At 40.6% G+C, this 25,131-nt stretch overlaps 1 protein-coding gene across 1 annotated transcript in view; it reads right to left on the reverse strand.

Moving 5' to 3' along the window:
• Positions 1-25,131, reverse strand: part of ablim3 (actin binding LIM protein family, member 3) — a 344,253-nt gene that overhangs the window by 158,068 nt on the left and 161,054 nt on the right. The window contains exon 4 of the mRNA XM_060837095.1: positions 20,062-20,177. Within this exon, the coding sequence (XP_060693078.1) occupies positions 20,062-20,177 (116 nt within the window). The remainder of the gene's footprint in view (positions 1-20,061; positions 20,178-25,131) is intronic.

The following is a 25,131-nucleotide window of genomic DNA, read 5'->3' on the forward strand; positions in this document are numbered from 1 at the left end:
AGATATTTTATGTTGGTTTAACAGTCTATCAATTCTCCTAATGTTGTAACCCTTCCAAAACACAGCAGGTTGGCTGCTGATTCTTACTGCAAAGGTTGCATTAGCCACCTGTTGGTAGTCACACCACTGAACTGACAGGTTTAATCAATGTCATTGGACCACCAGCATGATTATTCAGCACACCACAGGTCTGCTTAAGCAAACATTCAGGTGACTGCATTGTCTTCACGCAATGCTTCAGAAGAAGTAATTCTCATCCAAGAGGTTGGCTCATCCAGCACAACACCTTATTTTTGTATTTCATGTAAGTCAGAGTTGCAGCGGGAATGCAGCAGAGTGAACCTGGGAGTAGACAAGGGCAGGAACTTCAGGATAAAAGTCTGAGGAGCAGGTTAGTCAGAGCAGCAGAGTGAGCAGGACGAATTCTACAGATAGTGCTCCAGACGTGATGATAAGACTCAAAACATGACATAGGATTGACTGCTCAGGAACCAGATCTAGAGACTCAGTGAGTCATACTTAGAGAGAGATAGCATGTAAAGTTAGAGTGATAGATAGAGTGCAACGTTTTGTGATTTGGAATTTGTTCACTAGAGAGCTGGAGTGAGAAATCTGATTTTTTGGTGAGTAGTGGGTAAGATTGTCTAAAACCGGTTTTTAGTTTATCATTTATAATTGGTACGGTTCACAACTGCAGGAGAATTCGGCCCCTATGCTACTCCTGCAATATGTGGGAAATCAGGGACACCTCCAGTGTCCATGGTGACTTTATATGCAGGAAGTGTATTTAGCTGCAGCTCATGATTTGATACTTGGAGTGGTTGGAGCTGCAGATAGATTCACAATGGAGCATCCATGATGCTGAGTACATTGTGAATAGCACTTTTAGTGAGCTGATCACACCACTAGTAAGGGCTACACAGACAGCGAAGAGTTGGATGACCACCAGGAAGATGAATGCATGTGGGCAGGCATTGCAGGAATTCCCGATGGCCACTCCTTTCTCAAACAGAATACTTTTGATGGGTTATAGCCTCTTAGGCAAAAGCAATAGCAGCAGGCAGGTCAGTGGTACCATAATTGGCATTGTGTGCAGCTGGGAGGGTGGAAGCAGAGGCAAATGGTAGTGATAGGGAACTCTATAGTCAGGGCACAGATAAGCATTTCTGTGGCTAAGAGTGAGACTCCAAGATGATGTGTTACCCCCCTGATGCCAGGATCAAGGTTGGCCGTGAGTGAGCACAAGATATTCTGAAGGGGGAGGGTAAGCAGCCAAAGATGGTGGTCTATATTGTTCCTAACAACATAGGCAGAAAGACAGATGAGATTCTACAAAGGGAATTTAGGGTGTTAGGTAGGAAACTGAAAACAGGACCTCTGGGGTTATAATTTCAGGATTACTCCCTGTGCCACGTGCTAGTAAGGCCAGAAATAGGGATAAAACATAGTTGAATGTGTGACTAAAGATAGGAGAAATGTCTTCAGCTATCTCGATGATTGGAATCTCTTCAAGGGCAGGTGAGATCTCTAGAAGGTGTTTGGGTTGCACCTAAACTGGAGGGGTACCAGTATCCTTGCAGGAGGTTTGTTAATGCCACTTAGGAAGGTTTATCTAGTGTGGTGAGGGTGTGGGAACTGGTCAAATATGTTGGCATGTGGAGTGATTGAGATGGTTGAAGTCAAGAAAGTCTAATTGGAAGAATGGGGAGGGCCAGCATGATGAACACTGAGTCTGGCAGTCTGAAGTGTATTTATTTTAATACAAGAAGTATAACGAATAAGCCAGATGAGTTTAGTGCCTGAATTAGTACATGGGACTATGATGTTGTTGACTTTACAGAAAATTGGTTGAGAAAAGGATAGGACTGACAGCTCAACATTCCATGGTTTTGATGTTTCAAGCCAGATAGAGAGGGATGTAAAAGGGTGAGGAAGTTGCATTCCTGATGCAGGAGCAGGTGACAGTTGTGTGAGGAGAGGACATCTTGGAGGGTTTATCCAGCATGGCAATATGGGTGGAACGTAGGAATAAAAAAGAAGCAATGACTATGATTAGGTTGTATCCTTTAGGCCTCCCAATAGCCAGCAGAAGACAGAGGAACAAATACATAAGCAGATCACGGAAAGTTGGAAAAACAACAGGTTTGTTGTAGTGGATGATTTTATTTTCCCAATATTGACTAGGACTCTCTAGCTCAAGAGCTTAGATGGAGCAGAATTTTTTTAGATGCAGCCAGGAGGTTTCTTGAAACAATATGCAGATAGCCCAATGAGGGAAAGGGTCATATTAGACCTTGTATTGGGAATAAGCCTGGCCAGGGAATTGAAGTTGAGTGGGAGAGCATTTTGGGAACAGTGATCATAATTCTGGAAGTTTTAAGACAGTTATGCATAAGGATAAGACTGGTCCTTTGCTGTAAGTGCTAAACTGGGGGAAGGCTAATTAAAACAATATTAGGCAAGAACTGGATAAATTAGATTGGGGTGGCTGTTTAAGGGTAAATCCATATCTAACATGTGAGAATCTTTTAAAGGCTAGTTGATCAGAGTTCAGGGCTAGCATGTGTCTGTGAGGATGAAAGATATGGATGGCAAGATTTGGGAACACTAGATGACAAGAGATGTTGAAAGCTTAGTCAAAAAGAAAATGGAAGAATAGGTAATGTTTAAGAAACTGAAATCAAACAAGACTCTTGAGGAACAAAAAGGAAGCTGAAAGGAACTTGAGCAAGAAATTAGGTGGGCTAGAAGGAGCCATGACATATCCATGCCAAATAAGATTAAGGAATATCCCTAAGCATTTTATAATATATTAGGAGCAAGAGGATAGCTAGGGAAAAGATAGATCCACTGAAGGATAAAGGAGAGCATTTATGGGTGGAGCCAGAAGAAGTGAGTGACGTCCTTAATAAGTACTTTGTATCAGTATTCACGAAGGAGAAGATGATGGTAAGTTTAAAGAGGAGTATGTTGACGCTCTGGGGCATGTTGATATTAAGAATGTGGTGGTGTTGTCTGTCTTCAAAAACATTAAGGTAGATATGTCCCCAGGGTCTAAGGGGATCTAACCCACGATACTGAGGAAAGGGAGGACATTTGCTGGTGCCTTGTCAAAGATCTTTGTATCCCCTTTAGCCATAGCTGAGGCCCCAGAAAACTGAAGAATAGCCAATGTCATTCCTTTGTTTGAGAAGGGCAATATGGATAATCCAGGAAATTATCTGCGAGTATGTCTTACAGCAGTTATAGGGAAGTTATTGGAGAATACTTTTAGGGGCTGGAATACTCATGTTTGGAGAAGAATAGACTTATTAAAGATAATTAGTGTGGCTTTATGCAGGGCCAGGTCTTGTTTCACAAGCTTAACTTAGTTTTTGAGGAAGTGGCAAAGATGGTTGATTAAGGTAAGGCAATGGATGTTGTCGACATGGACTTTAGTAAAGTATTTGACAAGGTCCCTCATGGCAGACTGGCCCAGACAAGCAAATCATAGGGAATCCATGGTGAGTTGGCGAGTTGGATCCAAACTTGGCTTGGCCATAAAAGACAGAGGGTAGTTCTGGAGGGTGGTCTTCTGACTGAGGTCTGTGACCAGTGGTGTTCTGCATCAGTACAGGGACACCTTTTTTTCATATTAGTGGAGTTATGGACATCGAGGAAGGTTGTCAGAGGATATAACAGGATGTAGATCAGATAGAAAGTTGGTGGAGAAATTGCCGATGGAGTTTAAGATCTGGATAAGTTTGAGATTGTGTATTTTGGGAGGTCAAACACAAGAGGAAAGTATACAGTAAATGGCAGGACCCTGAGGAGCATTGATATACTAAAGAATCTTGGGGTGCAAGTCTATAGCCCCCTGAAAGTGGCAAAACAAGAAGATAAGATGGTAAACAAAGCTGATGGCATGCTTGCTTTCATCAGTTGGAGCACTGAGTATGATGGCCGTCAAATAATGTTGCAGCTGTATACAACTTAAGTTAGGCCACATTTGGAGTATTGTGCGCAGTTCTGGCCATCACACCATTGGAAGGACGTGGACGCTACAGAGAGGGTGCAAAGGAGGTTGACCAGGAGCCTGCCTGGACTGGAGTGTATCAGCTCCATGGACAGGTTGAACAAATTTGGATTGTTTTCGCTCGAGCGTCAGAGGCTAAGGGGCAATCTGCTAGAAATATATAAAATTATGAGGTGTGGATAGTCAGCCTTTTTTTCTCCAGAGTGAAGATATCAAATACTAGGGGGGTATAGATTTATAGTGAGAGGAGGTAGGTTTAAAGGAGATGTGCAAGGCAAGAATTTTACACAGAGGGTAATAGGTGTGTGGAATGCGCTGACAAAGTTCCCCTTGTCCTAACTTTCCACTTCACCAGTTTCTGCATCCAACATATCATCCTCCAACACTTTTGCCAACTCCAATTAGACCCCATCACCCAGAACAACTTCCACTCCCCACCCCTCTCCGCCTTCCACAAGGACAGTTTCCTTCATCACTCCTTGGTTCATGCCACTCTCCCCAACAATCTCCCCAATACCCCCGGTACCTTTCCCTGTAACCATAAACGATGCAGAACTTGATGGCACACTACCTCCCTCTTCTCCGTCCAGGGCCCCAATAATCTTCCAGGTGAGACAGAGGTTCATCTGCATCCCCTCCAACCGAGTTTACTGTGCTCCCGATGTTGCCTTCTCTATACTGGGGAGACCAAACATAAACTAAGGGAACATTTCACCAAGCATCTCAGCTGGGCCTGTAAGGACCAGCCTGACCTCCAGGTCATCGCCCATTTCAATTCCCCTTCTTTCTCCATCGCTGACATGTCTGTCCTTGGCCTTCTCCATTGCCACAGTAAATCAGAGTGCAAATTGGAGGAATAGCACCTCATCTTCCACCTGGGCAGCCTATAACCCAGAGGACCCAACATTGACTTCTCGAATTTCAAATAATCTCCCATCCCCATCCCTGACTTCCTTTCCAGACCCTCTCCCTCCCCTCCCCCTCCCCTCCATCCCTCCGACCAACCCTTTCTTCCAGCCACCAACCGGATTCATCCCTCCATCAACCAACCAGGTTGTACCTACCACCTGTGTTCACCTATCAAACCTCACCGTTCACCCCTCTCCCCATCCAAAACCCTCCTCCTTCTCTCTTTATCTGCAGCCCCCCCCACCCCCATCTCCTTTCCTGAAGAAGGGTTATACCCAAAATGTCAAGTATTCCACTTCCAGATGCTGCCTGGCTTGCTATGTTCTTTCAGCCTCCTGTTTGTCTACAGGGGAAGAAGCAGATAAATTAGCCAAGTTTAAGAGGCATTTGGATAGACACATGAACAGGCAGGGAATAGAGGGACATAGACCATGGGTAGGCAGACAGGATTAGTTTAGAATGGCATGTTGGTCGGCCTAGATATGGTGGGCTGAAGGGAATGTTCCTGTGCTGTGCTGTTCTATGTTCTATGTTTAAGACCAGAGAGAAGGTGAGAGCAGCAGAAAAAGGAATGCTTTGGCAAAATCTTATCATAAGGTACTGAGTGTTTGCCTAATTGTCAGTATTTCTGCTACACTGAAAGGTCTCACAAAGGCTTCTGTGCACACAGTCCTTGTCACATCTTTCACTCCTTCCTTAACCATTAAGGAAGCATTAAGGAACAGTGACACCATTGAAAATCAATGCCATATTGACAAAGCAGACTCACAAGTTGCTCTAAAAACAAGCTGGAGATCAAAGTACCGAATGTAATAAAGGTAATGAATATAATTCACATCACAATAATTCTCATATTCATTTCACCCCCAAATATTATCCTGTGTGTGTTTTTGACACCTTTCACATCGTTAGCCCTGTCTGTCAGGGTGAGATTGTGGTTGGCAGGCAGGGAGTGAATGAGCTTATTAAAAGACTTATTATTCAGAACTACCTGGACTCTACTGACAGCATCTAGCTTTTGGAAGGTGATGAGGAGGGATATTTTAGTAATTTGGAGGGATGCTCCCAAGGTGCAGACTGTGGGACTAGCACTCGCATGGGTATTCTGGTCATTTCTGCCTGCTTGCAGCCAAAAGCTGTTCTGTAGATGGATCCTTCCCTTCCCCCAGCTTGCTTACTGTAGCATCTGCAGTACCCACTTAGAGTCATAGAGTCATAGAGATGTACAGCATGGAAACAGATCCTTTGGTCCAACTCATCCATGCTGACAAAATATTCGAACCCAATCTCGTGCCACCTGCCAGCACCTGGCCCATATCCCTCCAAACCCTTCTTATTCATATACCCATCCAAATGCCTCTTAAATGTTGCAATTGTACCAGCCTCCACCACTTCATCTGGAGCTCATTCCATACCCGTACCACCCTCTGTGTGAAAAAGTTGCCCATTAGGCCTCTTCTATACATTTCCCCTCTCACCCTAAACCTATGCCCTCAAGTTCTGGACCCCAGGGAAAAGACTTTGCCTATTTATCCTATCCATGCCCCTCAGCCTCCTGTGCTACCAGGAAAACAGGCCCTGTAGCTCAAATCCTCCAACCCTGGCAACATCCTTCAAAATCTTTTCTGAACTCTTTCAAGTTTCACAACATCTTTCCGATAGGAAGGAGACCAGAATTGCACACAATATTCCAACAGTGGCCTAACCATTGTCTTGTACAGTCAAAACATGACCTCCCAACTCCTGTACTCAATACTTTGACCAATAAAAGAAAGCATACCAAACACCCTCTTCACTATCCTATCTATCTGCGACTCCACTTTCAAGGAGCTATGAACCTGCACTCCAAGGTTTCTTTGTTCAGCAACACTCCCTAGGACCTTACCATTAAGTGTACCAATCCTGCTAAGATTTGCTTTCCCAAAATGGAGCACCTCACACTTATCTGAATTAAACTCCATCTGCCGCTTCTCAGCCCATTGGCCCATCTGGTCAAGATCCTGCTGTAGTCTGAGATAACCTTCTTCGCTGTCCACTCACCTCCAATTTTGGTGTCATCTGCAAACTTACTAACTGTACCTCTTATGCTCGCATCCAAATCATTTATGTAAATGACAAAAAGTAGAGGATCCAGCACCGATCCTTGTGGCATTCCACTGGTTACAGGCCTCCAGTCTGAAAATCAACCCTTCACCACCACCCTCTGTCTTCTACCTTTGAGCCAGTTCTATATCCAAATGGCTACCTCTGCATGTATTCCATGAGATCTAACCTTGCGAATCAGTATCCCATGGGGAATCTTGTCGAACGCCTTACTGAAGTCCATATAGATCACATCTACTGCTTTGCCCTCATCAATCCTCTTTGTTACTTCTTCAAAAAACTCAATCAAGTTTGTGAGACATGATTTCCCACGCACAAAGCAATGTTGACTATCCCTAATCAGTCTTTGTCTTTCCAAACACATGTACATCCTGTCCCTCAGGATTCCCTCCAACAAGGGCAGTACGGTGGCTGAGTGGTTAGCACGTTCTCCCTGTGTCTGCGTGGGTTTCCTCCGGGTACTCCGGTTTCCTCCCACAGTCCAAAAATGTGCAGGCCAGGTGAATTGGCCATGCTAAATTGCCCGTAGTGATAGGTGCATTAGTGAGAGGAAAATGGGACTGGGTGGGTTACTCTTCAGAGGGTCGGTGTGGACTTGTTGGGTCGAAGGGCCTGTTTCCACACTGTAGGGAATCTAATTGGCACGGTGGCACAGTGATTAGCACTGCTGCCTCACAGCACCAGGGTCCCAGGTTCGATTCTGGCCTTGGGCGACTGTCTGTATGGAGTTTGCACATTCTCCCCGTGTCTGCGTGGGTTTCCTCGGGGTGCTCCGGTTTCCTCCTACAGTCCAAAGATGTGCAGGTTAGATGAATTGGCCATGCTAAATTGTCCATAGTGTTAGGTGAAGGGGTAAATGTTGGGGAATGGGGTCTGGGTGGGTTGCTCTTCGGACGGTCGGTGTGGACTTGTTGGGCCGAAGGGCCTGTTTCCACATTGTAAGTAATCTAATCTAATCAACTTGCCCACCACCGAGGTCAGACTCACAGGTCTATAGTTCCCGGGCTTGTCCTTACCACCATTCTGCCTAGTCAGCTGATGTTTTCTGGGTTTAGCAGCGTATGAGGGCTTGATGGTAAGCTGCTGCACTTTTGCTGCTGTTGGGCCCATATGAATCACTAGACCTGACAGGTATTGTTCTGAGGTAATGAAAGGGAAGATATGTTAACACATGCTGAGAGAGAACAGCACAGATTTACCCTATACCACACCGTCCTGGAATGAAATTTATCTTCAGTCGTTGAAACCTTGCTTCGTGATGTGCATTTCTACTTTAAATCTGCCTCAGCAGGCCCACGACAAATTATGTAAAAAAGGACAGAGGCCAGTTTGTTTCTTGATGCAATTATGTGTGTCTTTACAGCTATTCTAAAACTGCCGAGATCCCATACCATCAACCCCTCGACTAGCTGCCCAAATCACACACAAGTTAAAATCAGGACTCAAACAACAGATCGACTCTTCATACTTTCTACATGGTGTGGAAAAGAATAATCTTAAAATGAAAGAACATCATTTAATCATTGTAAGAAGATAGATTAATGTGGAAATGGTTGCTGCTAAAACACTCTGAAGATTACTGGTTAATTTGTTCTTAATTACCTTGGGTTTTGTTCTGAAATCTACCTGGGATGAGTTGTTTACGTTATTGGAGTACGGTGTTCAAAAAGATCCCCTTCAATGTACTTTCCTTGACTCATATACAGGGAATGAGTATTAGGGGTTGAATTTCAAACTGAGATCAGCAAACTGGTGCCCAAATGTCTGAATCTCCACATTTACAAAAGACTTACATGCATTGGAGGCATTACAGCAAAAGTTCATGAAATTGGTTCCTGGGATGACAGTATTGTCCTATGGTGAGAGTCTGAGGAAATTGGGCTCATGTTCTTTGGAATTCAGAAGAATGAGGAGTGGTCTCATTTGGATATACAAGTCTCTGAAGTGGCTTGAGAGGGTAGATGCTGAAAGTTGCATTTGTTGGTGGGGGTGTTTAAAACATGGGGGCACTGTATTTGGGTAAGGAGTCCATCATTTAGGACTGAGAGGAAGAGAAATAACTTCAACCAAAGAGTTGTTAACTTTTGCAATTCTTTACCTGTTTTTTTTTCTTTGAAATATTCACCCATTTGTCTTTTAAAAGTTATCTTGAAGTCTACTTGCCCCACTTTCAGGCAGGTCTTCTTGGCCATAACTTACAAAAATATATTTCTTCATTTTGCCTTTTTTTTAATTGTGATTCAGTTTTAATAAATATCATCCAGTTATTGAGCTTGTAATTTTTGAAAACAATTTACTTTTATTTACTCCACCAAACCTACACATTATTTTGAAGGGCCCATATTAAATCTCCTCTTAGCATTCTCTGAAGCATAAACCTCCATCTTCTCCAGGTAACTGGAGTTCCTCATCCCTGATAACATTCTAACTATTCTCTTCTACACCATCTTTAAGACTTTGATATATTTTCTAAAGTGTGATGTCTTAAATTGCACATTCAGCTGTAGTTTGATCAGTGCTGTATGCAAGTTTTCCGTAGCTTCCTACTTTTTGGTATACTAAACGCCTCTGAAAAGCTGTGGAAATATCTGCCCTCTGAACTGGTTACCACATTTCTGAGGTTCACGCAGTTTGCAAACTTTAATACGATACCCTATATTTAGAGTCCAGGTCAGTATTTTTTTAAAAAACTTTTTAAAAAGAGATACATTGTGCAGAAAGTGAACCGAAAAGCATGTTTCAATGAATGTTGATTTACAAAAAATTGAAAAACAATCAGTTGTTTTGTAAGGACCAGACATAGAAAGAATGTGATGCAATGTGAATTACATGTAACAATATTGAACATTATATCATAAATATATACTACATTTACACTTTGTCCCAATTAGTAAAGTTGATAATAACTAACACATTCCGTTTGTTTCAGTTATGCTTTTTGTTTTAAAAACTACTTGGATCCAGAGAGATAAAAAAAGAGAGTATTGTGGTTGGAGTTTAAACGGTTTAAGAAAGTAATTAAGAAATGTATCATAAGTTAGAAAAGCAGAGGCATGAAATATAAAATGTAATGTACAATAATGGAGGGAAACTTGGTTGAGATAGTTTGGGTAAATTGATGTTGCTTGGTTGACAGAAGAGTAAGAAATTGAGTTCCCAAGAGATCACGGTTATGTTTACTTTCATTGTCAGCACTTAAAGTTATAAGTGATAGTTGTACAGCATCTTTTACAACCTAACAAAAGGCCAAAATGCTTCATCGTCAATCAATTACTTTTGTAGTGCAGTTGTTTCTCTGTTCTGTAAGCACCCAGATCAGTGATTTACACACAGCAAGATACCACATGCTGGATTAGTGATGCTGGAAGAGCACAGCAGTTCAGGCAGCATCCGACGAGCAATAAAATCAACGTTTCGGGCAAAAGCCCTTCACCAGGAAAAAAGGCAGAGAGCCTGAAGCGTGGAGAGATGAGCTAGAGGAGGGTTCGGGTGGGGACAAAGTAGCATTGAGTACAATAGGTGAGTAGGGGAGGGGGTGAAGGTGATACATGCACCAATGAGATAAATGGATAAGCAAATTAAATGTTAATTTGTATAATTGCTGTTGATTAATAGGTTTGTTTTGATCAGAACACTGATCTTTTCTGGCAATCTGAAAAGGAAATCATGATTTAACTGTTTGGTGATATTGCCTAATAAAAAGTCACTCTTTCAAAAGTCTACTAAAGTATTAAGTTGAACCAATGATTCTGAATTTTCCCAACTAATTATTAATGACAATTTCCCAAAACTGTGATGTGGTCAATTTGGAGATTGCTCGTCAGCTACTTGTATTGGAAAGGGAGGACTATTTATGCTAATAAAATTCTATCCTTTGTCATGTATTCAATAATCTAAATGGCATAGATGCTTCTACTATCGTCTTGTGATGGGAAAGAAGATATGCTATATTCCTCGTGATGACTGTTAGAAGTGGTGCAATGATATCTATTTATTACCTACAACACAGTACAGGCCCTTAGGCCCATGATATTGTGCTGACCCTTTTATCCTACTCTAAGATCAAACTAAACTACATATCCTTCATTTTACTATGATCCATGTGCCTATCCAAGAGTCGCTTAAATGTCCCTAATGTACCTGACTCTATTAACACTGCTAGCAACGCATTCCATGCACCCACCACTCTCTGTGTAAAGAACCTACCTCTGACATCTTCCCAAAATCTTCCTCCAATCATCTTAAAATTATGCCCCTTTGTTTTAGCCATTTCTGCCCTGGGAAAAAGTCTCTGACTATTCGCTCTATCTATGCCTCTCATCATCTTGTTCACCTCTATCAAATCACCCCTCACCCTCCTTTTTTCCAATGAGAAAAGCCTTAGCTCTCTCAACCCTTCTTCATAAGACATGACTTCCAGTCCAGGCAGCATCCTGGTGAATCTCCTCTGCACCCTCTTTAAAGCTTCCACATCCTTCCGATAACGAGGCAACCAGAACTGAACACAATATTCCAAGTGTGGTCTAACCAGGGCTCTAAAGAGCTACAGCACACCCTCACGCCTCTTAAACCCAATCCCCATGCTAACGAAAGCCAACACCACCATACACCTTCTTAACAACCCTTTCAACTTAGGTGGCAACTTTAAGGCATTTATGGACATGGAATTCAAGTTCCCTCTGTTCCTCCACACTGCCAATAATTCTGCCTTTAATCATGTATTCTGCATTCAAATTTGACCTTAGAAATGAATCACTTTACACTTTTCCAGATTGAACTCTATCCGCCACTTATCAGACAAGTAGTGCATCCTGTCAATGTTCCGTTGCAACCTCCAACAGCCCTTCACACAATCCACCGTTCCACCAACCTTCGTGTCATCAGCAAACTTACTTATCCACCCTTCCAATTCCTCATCCAAGTCATGTGTAAGAATCACAAAGAGCAGAGGTCCCTGAACAGATCCCTGCGGAATACCACTGGTCACCGAGTTCCAGGCTGAATACTTTCCATCTATGCTCTGTCTTCTTTGGGCCTGCTGATTCTGTATCCAGACAGCCAAATACTCCCTTACTTTCTGAATGAGCCTACCATGGGGAACCTTATCAAACGCTTTGCTAAAATCCATATATACCACATTCACTGCTCTACCTTCATCGATGTGTTTTGAAACATTCTCAAAGAATTCGATAAGGCTTGTGAGGCATGACCTGCCCCTTTAAATACCATGCCAACTATCTTTAATCAAACTAAGGTTTTCCAAGTAATCAAAAACCCTGTCTGTCAGAATCCTCTCCAAAATTTGCCTATCATAGACGTAAGACTGATTGGTTTGTAATTCCCAGGATTTTCCCCATTCCCTTTCTTGAACAGGGAATAATCCAGTGGACAAAGAAGATGCAAAGAACATCATCCAAAGGAGCACAAGGCTGGGGAGCCCATTGCTTACCTGACTCCTCCAATAAGATCAAAAGCAGAGATGGGTGAAGGTGGCCTTCCTGCCACTTCATCGATCAAGTCTCTGAAGTGGCCAATTAAGTGTTACTTAAGGACCTAATCATCTTGCTGGTACTACACTACTGGTGGGGAGCAATGGTTCAGGGTGGGCTAAAAGCCACACTGAGGCCACAAGATCTATATTGACGGGTCTCCCTGCAGGATTGAGATGGGAATACACCCATGTAAATACCCTCTTTCCCTTATCCTCCAAACCAAATTCCACCAAACCTTTCTGAGTCCACCTGACAGATCAGCCAGTGATTCCACCTCACTAACCTTTTCATGGACCTACATGGATGCTGCTGCTCTGAGGTTTCCTGCAACTCCACATGTGGCCACTATGCCAAGAGGCAGCATGGATCTCAAAAGCTGCTAGTTTTTTGTTTTGCCGGCAGATCCTGAAGGTGAATTCTTTGCTTCAAGGACTGGACATTGATCATAAGTAATAGTTTGCCTGTAAGGTATTTAAATGTCTCGGGGATTCAGGAAATGGCTGCACAGACAGTATTCAGCTTTCGAGTCAGTGTCATTGAATTTGCTCATTGAGTAATTACATGAAAGTTACCCATACAATAGAAACAAAACTGAACAGACCACCTGGCTGATTGAGGCATCAGGTACTGCAGTGTTTCAAGAAGGCAGCTCACCACCACCTTAAGAACAATTAGGGATGGGCAATAAATGCTGGTGCAACCAAGGGCACCCACCTCCCATTAATAAATAAAACAAAAGCCTGAGATTGTTAAATTAGAATGGAGGGGAATATTTTTTATTCTGGTTAATTGAGCTATTGGTGAATTTATTTTTATGGCTACTTCTTTTAAAGATATTACTACTTAATCAACTTAAGGACAGTTTGCATGAAAGTAAAGCATCTGGAAAATATTGTTAAATTGGGAATAACTGTTGATCCTGGGCTTGGCCACTATTATTCAGCCAAAGAACAATACTGTTCCCCTAATTTTGAACTTAAAGTGTCTCAGACAGTTTTGTTTCTAAGCATTAACATGGAACAAATTACAAAATGGCACAGAACCAAATCTTCATACTGCCATAAAACCAAAACAAGGGATAGTATTTGTAAGTATTCATCTAATTTCTAGTATTCACATATATTTCAAATTGATTACCACCATTTTCAAAACCTTTAAATTAGATTTATGTTTACAACAATTGAATTCTGATTTTGCCCAACTGCAATTTTTTATCATTTACATGCAAACTTAATATTAAAAATAACAAACTTAAACTGATGGCCAAGATTTTTAGAACATTTTTTCTAATCACCACAATAGAGCTGGATTTTAAAAGATATTCTTCCTGATGGAAGTTGAAATATTTAAATTAAACTATGTTTCTTCACTGGAATTACAAATTAGCATATATTTTATCCCTTACATTGAAATTTAGCACAGTCGGTGACCCCCAAAAGCAGTCAGTCTCAGTCTCTTGTTCTTTCTTTTTCTTTTGCTGTCCATGTCAAGTCTTAAGGATGCTACCATACTGGGAAATAGAAAAGTTGCACTGTATATTAGGAGGTACTCTTCTGATGCTAGTATATTGGCTGTGAAACATGACTTGTCAGCCTTCCACCTGTATTTAGCCAAGTAACTGGAGTTTTCCACTGAAGTAATTAATGACCCCTTTATTGACAGGTGAAAGAATGTTTGGCTGTGTTCAAATATTAATTAAGGCTGGGATTTCAACTCTACCGTTGAGAAAACTAACATTCTATTGATAGAGGATACCCACCTGCAATTTCCCTCCTATATGATTAAAATTTACTCCAATAGCATTTGTGCTTTTAATAAAGTACATCATCAGACAACAATACACTTTAAACAGAATTACTGGAATGGTTAAAGCATATTGCTCCTTTACAAACAGATTTGATTCAATTGAGCCTTCATTTGAACATTCTCAAGAGGTGTATTCTCAACCGAAACCATTCGCTGTATGAAAGAAGTCTTTCTCATATCACTTTTGGACCTTGTGTGAATTGCTTTAAATTTGAGCCCTCTCATTCTTGATACTTTCACAAACGAAAACAGTGTCTCCCTGTCTATCGTGTCCAACACCTCACGCTCAGCTTTCTCTTCCCCAAGGAAAATATTCACAATCCTAAGTTCTCCTATCATCATAACTGGAGTCCCTCAATCCCTGGACCCATTGTTGTGAAATTTTATTGTACTTCCTCCGATTTATTGAAAGTACAGCACCAAAAAATAGTTGCAAGCTACCTTTTTTTTAAAACAACACACAAGGAGAGAAATGTGCTGGAGATTAAGCTTTTAATTTTCCATTTCACTTGATGAATAGAAGATGACAGATTCTTAAGTCCCACACACTTTTTCAGAAATGATAGAATTGTTATAAAAAATCTATTAAAATGGCAAATAAAACCAAAGTCAGACTGAATTTGGACAGACTTTGTCATATAAAATGTGAACAAAATTATAAACTGTTTAATTTTGTGGATGACAAAATTACATAATTTACATTTTATCATATCTTACAACATTTTAATATATCTGCATATACTTATTTATTTATATACGACAAACCGCATGACCAATATTGGCCATCGGGCCTTTTACTGTGCTGCATTGAGATAACTCTATGACTTAAATCCGCAATCTTTCTTTTCCATTATAAGATATATAGTTTGAATGGAATAAGGTGAATAAAAAGTATGTGACTGAACTATATTGTGATTATAGATTGTCTAAGTTGTTCGAATTGTGTACTTATTGGAACCTGGTTATGGAGAAATATAAGAGGACCATAGTGATGGGAAACTATGTATTGAATAATGCTGGCAAGTTTGGAGGTAAAAAAACTGTATTTTGAGGGCTCCTTGGTGCAATTCTACCACCGCAATTTTCCTCGCAGTTGACTCAAAAAAGCATTGATGGCTCACTCCATAAGGTGAGAAGCCAATTAGGTCCCACTTAGGAGCTGACACCAAAATTTTCCCACTGCTGGAGTAGCCCACCTTCACCCAAGTGCAAAGTCTGTCAGCTCATTTCAGGCAGACATCCAGCACTAAACCAGCTAGCCACTGGACTCAGAAGCTTAATGTCTTAAAGATAGGGCCATAGCGATCAGTGCCTGCAAACATACCTATCACTTCTCCTGATGGGATTTTCCCTCCATCACAAAGGTACTACCAGCTTTAGCCCTCTTTAGTTGTGGACTTTTCTGGAAGCAACCAAGGCTGTCTCTGAGTTGAAACATCCTGGACTGACCTGCTTGCCTTAGCAGCATCACTCTCCCAATGGGGCCTGCTAGCCCAGGCCATCACAGTGCAATCAGGAGAAAATGAGGTCTGCAGATGCTGGAGATCAGAGTTGAGAGTGTGTTGCTGGAAAAACACAGCACATCAGACAGCATCCAAGAAGCAGGAGAATCGACGTTTTGGGCTGGAGCCCTTCATCAGGAATGACGAAGGGCTCTGGCCTGAAACATCGAATCTCCTGCATCACATTGCAACCCCTGCCCGTGTCTCCCACTTCCCAGGTTCACCTTCTGTCCTTAAATTGACAGAGTTTCCAGAGACAGCTTCTTTGTTGGTTGTTGACCTGGTTTTGAAACCGACTTGGCGTCAAGACCCAATTGAGAAAATCTAGTCCTACAGTTGCAGGCAGACATTTGGGGCACTTAGGACTGTTTCCTGTGGGGCAAAGAGGCTGTGAGGAGGTTTGCAAAATAATGAAGGTTTTCTCAGTTGAGGAAAACTATATTGTCTTGTTTGTGAGATGGTAACAAGGTAAACAATCATCACTGTTCACCAAGAGATTCAGGTGAAAATTTAGACAAAAAGTTAGAAGGAGTTGGAACATGGAATCCCTCACACATGGACACAAAGTCATTTTCTGAGGTATGTTCTTGATTGTGACAACAGATGGAATAATACATTTTAGTAATCTGTCCCTGATGTGAGAGGATTTGAAAGTTAAGAGCACTGCATGGATGAATGACGAAACCGTATATTTTAAAAGGAAATTCCTTAAAATGTTTTCTTTCCTGCAGCCAGGTCATAAAACACTTTGAATTTTGAATATAATGGGTGAAAGGTGGAAATATATCATGTTCAGCACAATGTACTACTTGAGAGGAAGTATGTTAGTTCTCAAACTAATATGAAGTGAGGATACAATGGCAATAACCATATCCTGCCTTGGCCAAACAACAACCTACTAGTTCAGGATCTCGATTTAACCATCAACATGTTCAGACTTCCCTTGGTTGCCAGTTGTCAGGCAACAGAGGAAAATATTCTTGCCAAGGTCAGCTTGGAAAGTTTCACTTTGAAGCAAATCAGACATTTTCCCGAGGTCAGAAAGGTTGCAAGTTAAACTAAGAATAAAGTTTGAACATCAAATGCATGCTAGAGTACTTTGATTATAATTTTCTATTTAGGAGTTGAACGCTTTGCATATGATAAAAAGTTGCATATTTTCAGGAATATCCATATAACAATAGCATTGCCCTTTTGCAAGCTTTATGTGGTTTCTAATGATCAACCAAGCTAAATGATCCTGCAATATTCCATAGAAAACTATGGAAATGAGAACTTCAATTAATGAAACAGCGAATCTGCATAATTATCATGATACAATTTATCTAAATTGTCACTTATTGTTTTCCTTTCACCTTCAGAATTTGTCAAAAATATTTCCTAATTTCAAAACACGTTGCCTCATATTTAGCAGCCAATGACAAGAGATTCAGTCAATAAAAATCTAGATAAATTGTGCAAGGGGCTGACCCACCATATTCCCATTTTGACTGGCATGTACTTTTTCCCATCCAGTTGGGACGGCTGCACTTTCTGGCCCCTCAAGAGGGAAGTGATGGGACGAGGGGATTTATGATAACCCTTTGCAATTTTCCTGCCATCCTGATCCCTTCAAACATTAGTAACTGCCAATATACAGATGCTAGTAATTCCTGGGTAAAGGGTAGAAGGTTAATTGAGGAAAATGGAAACCCGGAAGTGGACCCTTTTCTGAATACACAGCAGGGTTCGCTTACATTGTAGACATTTTTGTTCAGTTTATCTGGAGTTTGGAATAAATATTTAAATTGAAGATGATCATGCTGGGCGGGGTAAGTAATTTGTCTGTCATTTGTTAAAGAGAGGTGATCTCAAAAGACGGTTTTGTTGAGGAGTTAACCTAATCTACTGGCTCCAATGTCATGCCAATAATGAAACACACCCATAGCAAATACTTTGTAAGAACTGTTCATTCCACTAGGTCATGGAAAGGTCAAATAAAGATGAAAATTTATGTCCAGACAGACATGTTGCTGGTTTTATGAAGGTTTCTGGACGAGGTTAAGTGGAATTTTTTACTTTGATAATTGTTAGCACATGGGTGACCAAAGGGAATAGTTGAGCCAGCGACCACTGTTACCAAAAAAATTAGATTAGATTTTGAAGAGGAACAATATGGAGAGACTCGAGTAATCGGATTAATTTTCTATTACTTTTGCAGTGAGCTGACACACAGATGATGGGCCAAATAGCTTCTCCCATATAGCAGGCATCATTTTTTTTCTATTTTTCTTGGTATGCATGATGAAAATCTATATAGGAGTGTATCTACAACTGTGAAGCCAGTCATGGGTTGCGGGAAAGACTTATTTTTCTGGGCATCATTCCCCAGAGTGTGACCAGAGTACCAGAAATACTAACTGAAGTTAGGAAGACTAAGTTCTATCCTTGGTGAGCTGTGGTATTCTTTATGATTTTCTTGCCTGATGATCAAAACCCAGAGACATGAATGACTAGCAGAATCCCTACAAACAAATCTATACCATCTGTACATGATTGCTTACAGGCTCAAAATTGCTTAAAGGCCTGAGCTGTAAAACGGCAGACAAAGAATGAGAAGTGAGGAAGTAGATGCCTCATAACTATCACTTGTAGTTGGATGCACAATTCAATAGAGTGCAGCTTGCTAACTTAGGGCTAAACTTAATATTTGCAATTTGAAAAAAAACACATTTCTTCCCTGTGTGATGCCCTGTCAGGTGCCTAAGTGGTGAACATCAAGCCATCCCCAGGATTTTAGGGATTGTGTCCATTGAGAGCTTCAGGCCAATCATTGGTGGTGCTCTCTGAATTGGTAACAGCTGCTAATGGGGTAGGATAGGGATTTTGGGGATGGGATCATGGAAGGAGGGTATCAGGATAGTTGGACATGTGGGCAGGGGTCAGAGGCAAGGGCCGTGGATTGCTTTCAGAGTCCACAGGTAACCCAATTAAATTCTGATGGATTCAAAGAAAGTGGATGTCAACTGGGCCATTAGTGAGTCTAATTAATATCATAACATGATCAAGCAAATTTGTCAGATTGGTCCATCCACCTCAGATTCAATTGGTGAGAAGTTTACCCAGTGCTGCCAGACTGACACAGGGCCTCTCTCATGATTAATTGGACCTGACTGCCATGTTTCATCGTATGACCTAAATGCTTTTCTTCGTTGTTAAATCAATATCCCCCCTGGTGTCTGAATAGTACTGGCATTATAGTCAAACCTATAGTCTGTTGGATTTCAGCACAACCTTTTTTGGCTCCTCGACTATTATTAAAGTATATATGATCTTGTTTGAAGTCTGGACAATCAGAGACCTTATTCATAACAAAACAGCAGTGATTAATTCATAGGGAATCAAGATGATCCTTTTAAAAAGGCTGTCTTTGCATTCAGCAGCCCCTGTAGTAACTTCTGATCTGTGCCCATTGTTTACAGATTCAGGGTGGGGTCAGGCCTGCTTCAAAGACCCCAACACCCCATCCACACCCCAACATGGCTCAATTTTCTGTCTTTTGTCTAAGACAAGATCCCACTATTCAGTTGAGTTTCACCTGTGGTTAGCAAGCAAACTGTTTAATTTCCTGACTCCTGCTACTGGAGCCGGGAACGAAGATCCAAGCCAATGTCTCTTCAAGTACACTCTTGGAACATACAGACTAGTATAAGTAGCTCTGCTGACTGTAATCTGATGCATACTGAAAATACTGCATTCACACAACAAAGTTGGGTAGAACAAACATAGGGGTTGTATCCCAAACAGAAAGGCAGATGTAGCAACTCTGATATTTTCCAGGTTTCAGGCAGAGAGTCTTAAATCCTTTCCTACAAGCATTTACAACATAGTCCCTTTCCTCAAAGACACAGACCACCTATCAAGACAGTCAAATTGTCTATTAATAGTAACAAACTGCCGAGTCTTACTCACCATGAGCTGCATTTTAGCTTTGAAATGAGACTTATTATATTGCATGTTATCTTAAAGACCAGCTCTGCATGCTGAAATTAATTTGCAATCTGTATTAATCTCAGTATTCAGGAATTTAATTCCATATTTTTTCCCTGAATTAACTATTCCGAGTAACAAAAGAGACCGAATTAAGTTGCAAATTGGGATTGAAAGGCAGAAGAGAAAGTGAGGCCGCAAAGAGGAACGATCTAAACACACAAAGGAAATTAAACCAGTAAGAAAGAAAAACAATAATACTTACGACTGGGTCCATGAATCTTTATTGGCTCAGAAGCAGTAATTAACGTATGAGAGCATTGCTGGCATACACAGTCTTTCCCACTGAAAGTAACACGGTCTCCAACTGGGAATGGTTTCCTAAAGGGGAATAACAAGGATTTTAAACAAAGTGTATGCAACTGTCTAACCATCACTCTTACATATTCTTTAAAGTATAATTACTTACAATAGCATTCCAATTTAGTCACATCAATAGGCAGGTTGAAGAATGGCACCTGCTTTCTAACCATGAATATATGCTGTTGAATAATTGTTTTCTCTTGTATCCTTATGAGTTTAGTTTAATGTATGATGTGTTCAATTAGCATACATATCTAATCTTGTCATTAATAAAAACATTCAATATTGTAGCTACATTTACTTGGCTATGGATAAATGAGATTGTTGGTCTTGATTTTTCAAGGTCCAACATAGTGGTGTGTTCAATACAGAATGTTACTGAAGTGAAGCGTGAGATGTCTGCTTAGAATATAATGCCTCGTGGCTAAAGGTCACATAACTATGTCAGATTAAGCTAAACATTTATACGTGATTACATTTCAATCCAAATATCAGGCAATTTTGATATAGTTACCCAGGTTTCAAACTATATATACTACTACTCTCATGACTTAGCAGCTCATTTTTTCACGTGTCTCGACCTATGCATTGTACACCTCATGATTAAATTATGCTGGCCTCTTAATTGCACGTGCACATGTTGTTTTCATTGACTATTCCTCTCAATGATGGTTATGTCACTTGTTGCTTTATTGGTGTTGTTGTTTCATTGTTGTGATTGGATTTCTGTGGACCTCTGGGTCTGATGATTGATACATAATCTGTGTGGGTGGTGCATTCAGCTTTTTCTGATCAGCTGCTTGCAGTTGAGGAACAAGTTCTTCAGTTGTGTGCAGGTATCTTCAGTTGAAATGGTATTTTTGATCATCCACTTTCATTGCATTTGACTGAGGTGACAAATATTCTATGCAAATCCCAAATTGCTACTTTAGCAGGCTTTTGTTGAGAGCATTGAAAGTTTGTACCCTGACTGGCTTTCTAATACTCAACACTCTCAACGGTTTAGCAGTTTTGTCCATAAGACCATAAGACCATAAGACATAGGAGTGGAATTAAGGCCATTTGGCCCATCAGGTGCACTTTGCCATTCAACCATGGCTGATGGGCATTTCAAGTCTAATTACTTGCACTCTCCCATAGCCCTTAATTCCTTACAAGATCAAGAATTTATCAATCTCTGCCTTGAAGACATTTAACGTCCCAATCTCCACTGTGCTCCGTGTCAATGAATTCCACAGGCCCAACACTCTCTCGCTGATGAAACATCTCCTCATTTCCATTCTAAATTGACCCCCTCTAATTCTAAGGTTGTGCCCACAAGTCCTAGTCTCCCCGCCTAATGGAAACAACTTCCCAGCGTCCACCTTTTCTAAGCCATGCATTATTTTGTAAGTCTCTATTAGACTTTCCCTCAACCTTCTAAACTCTAATGAATACAATCCCAGGATCCTCAGCCATTTGTCGTATGCTAGGCCTACCATTCCAGGGATCATCCGTGTAAATCTCCGCTGGACATGTCAAAATGAAAGTGGCTTCTTTCTGTTTCATCTTGATTTTTTTTTCACTCTCACTTGTCATTACTTCTGGCTTCTGCTGCTCTTCTTCTATTTGAAAAGTAGTTGGTGTGCAGCATGATATTAGTCTTTGCATTGGTGTGAAAGTGTAAACTTCAGAACTTTAATAGCTGTTCATGGATTGAAAGAAGCAACAATAGCTATGGTTCAAATAAACTGTTGAGGGACAAAGACAAACTGTTTTGCAGGAATTGCAAGTATTTGGCCAGTCTGGGAAAAGAAGGAGTCAAAGCTACATGAACAAAACTGTTTAACAACTGCTTGATAACTGGCTACTTTAGGCCACAAGGACAAATTATTGCCCTGCAGAAGAATTTAAGGACTTAATTGCAAGAGAGTTGTGTCTTCAAACTGACAGTCAATGCCAATTGTAACAAGGAACAGAGAAGCTACTTCTAATAAGAAAGCAAGCTGTGATTTAAGGTAGAATGTATTTTGAAAGTCTCTTTCAAACAGTGGTGAAAATCCGTGACTCTGACTCAATGACTGCTACTTGTTCTGGTTTACTTAACAAATCTGTAGCTATTGTATAACTCTGCCATTGTTCATGGACAAATTGTCAGTTCTGCCTCATATTCACTGTAATTTGATCAGGATCTGTAAAGGAAAAGTGTTTTCACTTTTTAAAAAATGTTTTTCAGTGATAGCTCACAGCTCTAAAGCTCATGGAGTCATAGAGATGTACAGCACAGAAACAGACCCGTCCATGCCGGCCAAATATCCCAACCCAATCTAGTCCCACCTGCCAGCACCTGGCCCATATCCCTCCAACCCCTTCCTATTCATATATCCATCCAAATGCCTCTTAATTGTTGCAATTGTACCAACCTCCACCACTTCCTCTGGCAGCTCATTCCATACACGTACCACTCTCTGTGTGAAAAAGTTGCCCCTTAGGTCTCTTTTATATCTTTCCCTCTCTTCCTAAACCTATGCCCTCTAGTTCTGGACTCCCTGACCCCAGGGAAAAGACTTTTTCTATTTACCCTATCCATGCTGAGCCTCTTTTAAATTTCAGCTGATATCTGACACCATGTTTCAGATGTATAACACACCTATGTGTTCAACATGAGGCTTTTATCAAAGTGAAGCTTAAGATATAAACTTACGAGGTGCATGCATCATGATAGAGGCCGACTAGGAAAAGCATTTGTACATGATTGAATTTCAATCCAAACAGCCTTTATACATTAAAACAGCAAAATGAAAAGCAGCAGTGAGATTGACATTCATACACTAACTTATCCCTGAGCATGAATCTGGTTTTGCAGATTAACCATCCGTTATAGAATACATCTTTTCTTAATTTCCATCCTCAAGTACTTTGCTCTACTCATAGTCATTTACTTTCCTTCACGAGGTGTTCAGTCTCTAAATTTTGATCCATTGAACTGATTCCTATCAATAGGGGTCACATTCTGAACACATGACCTCTTAGAGTTCATTTGAAATACCCTGCAGAGTGAGGTATCTATTTTAATCAAACTTTACATCTGCTGACATTGAAAACAAGGCCTGTAATGTGATAAATTGCTATGGGAGCAAATTCTTATTTCTGAATGATATTAACCACAAGTTTCAAAATTAATTTTGTAGTAACAAGACTGAACTTTAATTTCTGGGAGTACCACTCAAAAGTTTCTGTAATGAAGGATCAGGATTTGAACAATTGCATTTTCTAATTAAATGAAAACATCTGCAAATGGGTGAACAGATCATCTGCTGGACTGTAAGTTGAATGAAACTGGTTTGGAATTCTGCTCCACCAAACAACAGATGCTTTTCTTTTGGATAGCACACCAACTCTACCACGTAGTAATCTTTTCCTATTCCCTAAATTTGTTAAGCTTAACAAAATTATTCCTTTAGGATTTCCCTAACTTATAAATCTGTGAACGGTTTTGGTTTCATAAAGCATTTCTGTTCATTTATCTTTCATTCTTTTACTCCTCTTTTGACTCTCCACCCTCCCTCCCAGCAGTAAATATTATAAACATTAGTTTCTGCACTTTGTTTTTCTACTTCAATGATCTGAGTCCTGGAATCTATTTCATTTCAATCTTCCATAATTTCCTGTTCGCAGATTTCCCAGACTCCCTCTGGAGTTATTAGGCAATTTTTTTTGTCTTACTTTCACCCGGTTTAGGACTGTGAGTGATCATGAGAGGGAATTCAATGGATTAAAGTATTCCTACTAACTTAAAGCTGAAGGTCGTCACATTCCTGACTGAACTTGATGAATCTCGATTTAATCAGCTAGCACTCTTTCCAGAAACAGGCAAATACCAAATTAAAATGTTCAAATTGGATCAAGCAATCCACAAAGCACCAACATTACTCAACTAGCATTGCAATGATGACTTCCTCAACATTAATGCAGTTTAAAGACGCTCCTTGTTATTTAAAAGAGATCCTTAGCTGCTGTCAGAGAATGCTGAAAGGTAACCTGTATACTGCCTTACAGTCAGTAATTCAATATATTTTTAAGCAACATGGTCATTATATCATCATTGTATCATAGCATGTGACCTGAGTGAAAAAATGTCTCCTACTCCAATTTACCAGCGATCACTTGAAACACAAAAGGTTGTTGAAAGCAAGCTGTCTGTAATGACCAATGTGTTCAATGTTAACTCAGTTACTTAATTGTATGTGAATGTAATGTTTGTACATAATAATAGCCCTAATAAATGCCTTTTGGAAACTTCAAAATGCTAATATTTGGTGCCTACTCTATTATGGTACAGGATATTGTAAGGATGGCCACATCAGGTAAAATAGGTGAAAGTGATATCATTCCTGATGAAGGGCTCCAGCCCAAAACCTCAATTTTCCTGCTCCTCGGATGCTGCCTGACCTGCTGTGCATTTCCAGCACCACACTAATCTTGACATCAGGTAAAATACTTGTTGGATGCAAAATCCTATTTTGGCTGGCAACAATGGCCATCTTTAAGGAAGACTTGTGGTATCATAAATGGCAGATAGTTGGAAAAATAATTGAAGACCAACCAGCCAACAACTTTGGACATGAGAGAATTTGCACAATCAACAGCATCGGCTTCTGTGAATACAGACAGCTGTACAGATCTGTAGTTAGGACATTAAGCACCAAGACATAATGCAAATTTCAAAGACTTCCTCAATTGTTTGCAAAGTTGCAGTCCCAATTTTAGCTGAGACACCACAAAGAACAGGATATTGGATTTTCTGTCATAACAGATGATTCAAAAGTAGCAAACTCTGATAATAGCTGCAGGGTCTGATTCTTAAAGGATAACCACTTTTAATTTTACTATCAAAAAGGCAAACATTTTTTGAAAAGGATTAAACTGCTTTTAAGGTACAATCCAATATTTCAAGCCTGAATTATAGTAGAAATCTTGCAATGTAATGGGT

Source organism: Hemiscyllium ocellatum, chromosome 16, assembly GCF_020745735.1.
Source record: "Hemiscyllium ocellatum isolate sHemOce1 chromosome 16, sHemOce1.pat.X.cur, whole genome shotgun sequence".
In the NCBI taxonomy this organism is placed as follows: Eukaryota; Metazoa; Chordata; class Chondrichthyes; order Orectolobiformes; family Hemiscylliidae; genus Hemiscyllium; species Hemiscyllium ocellatum.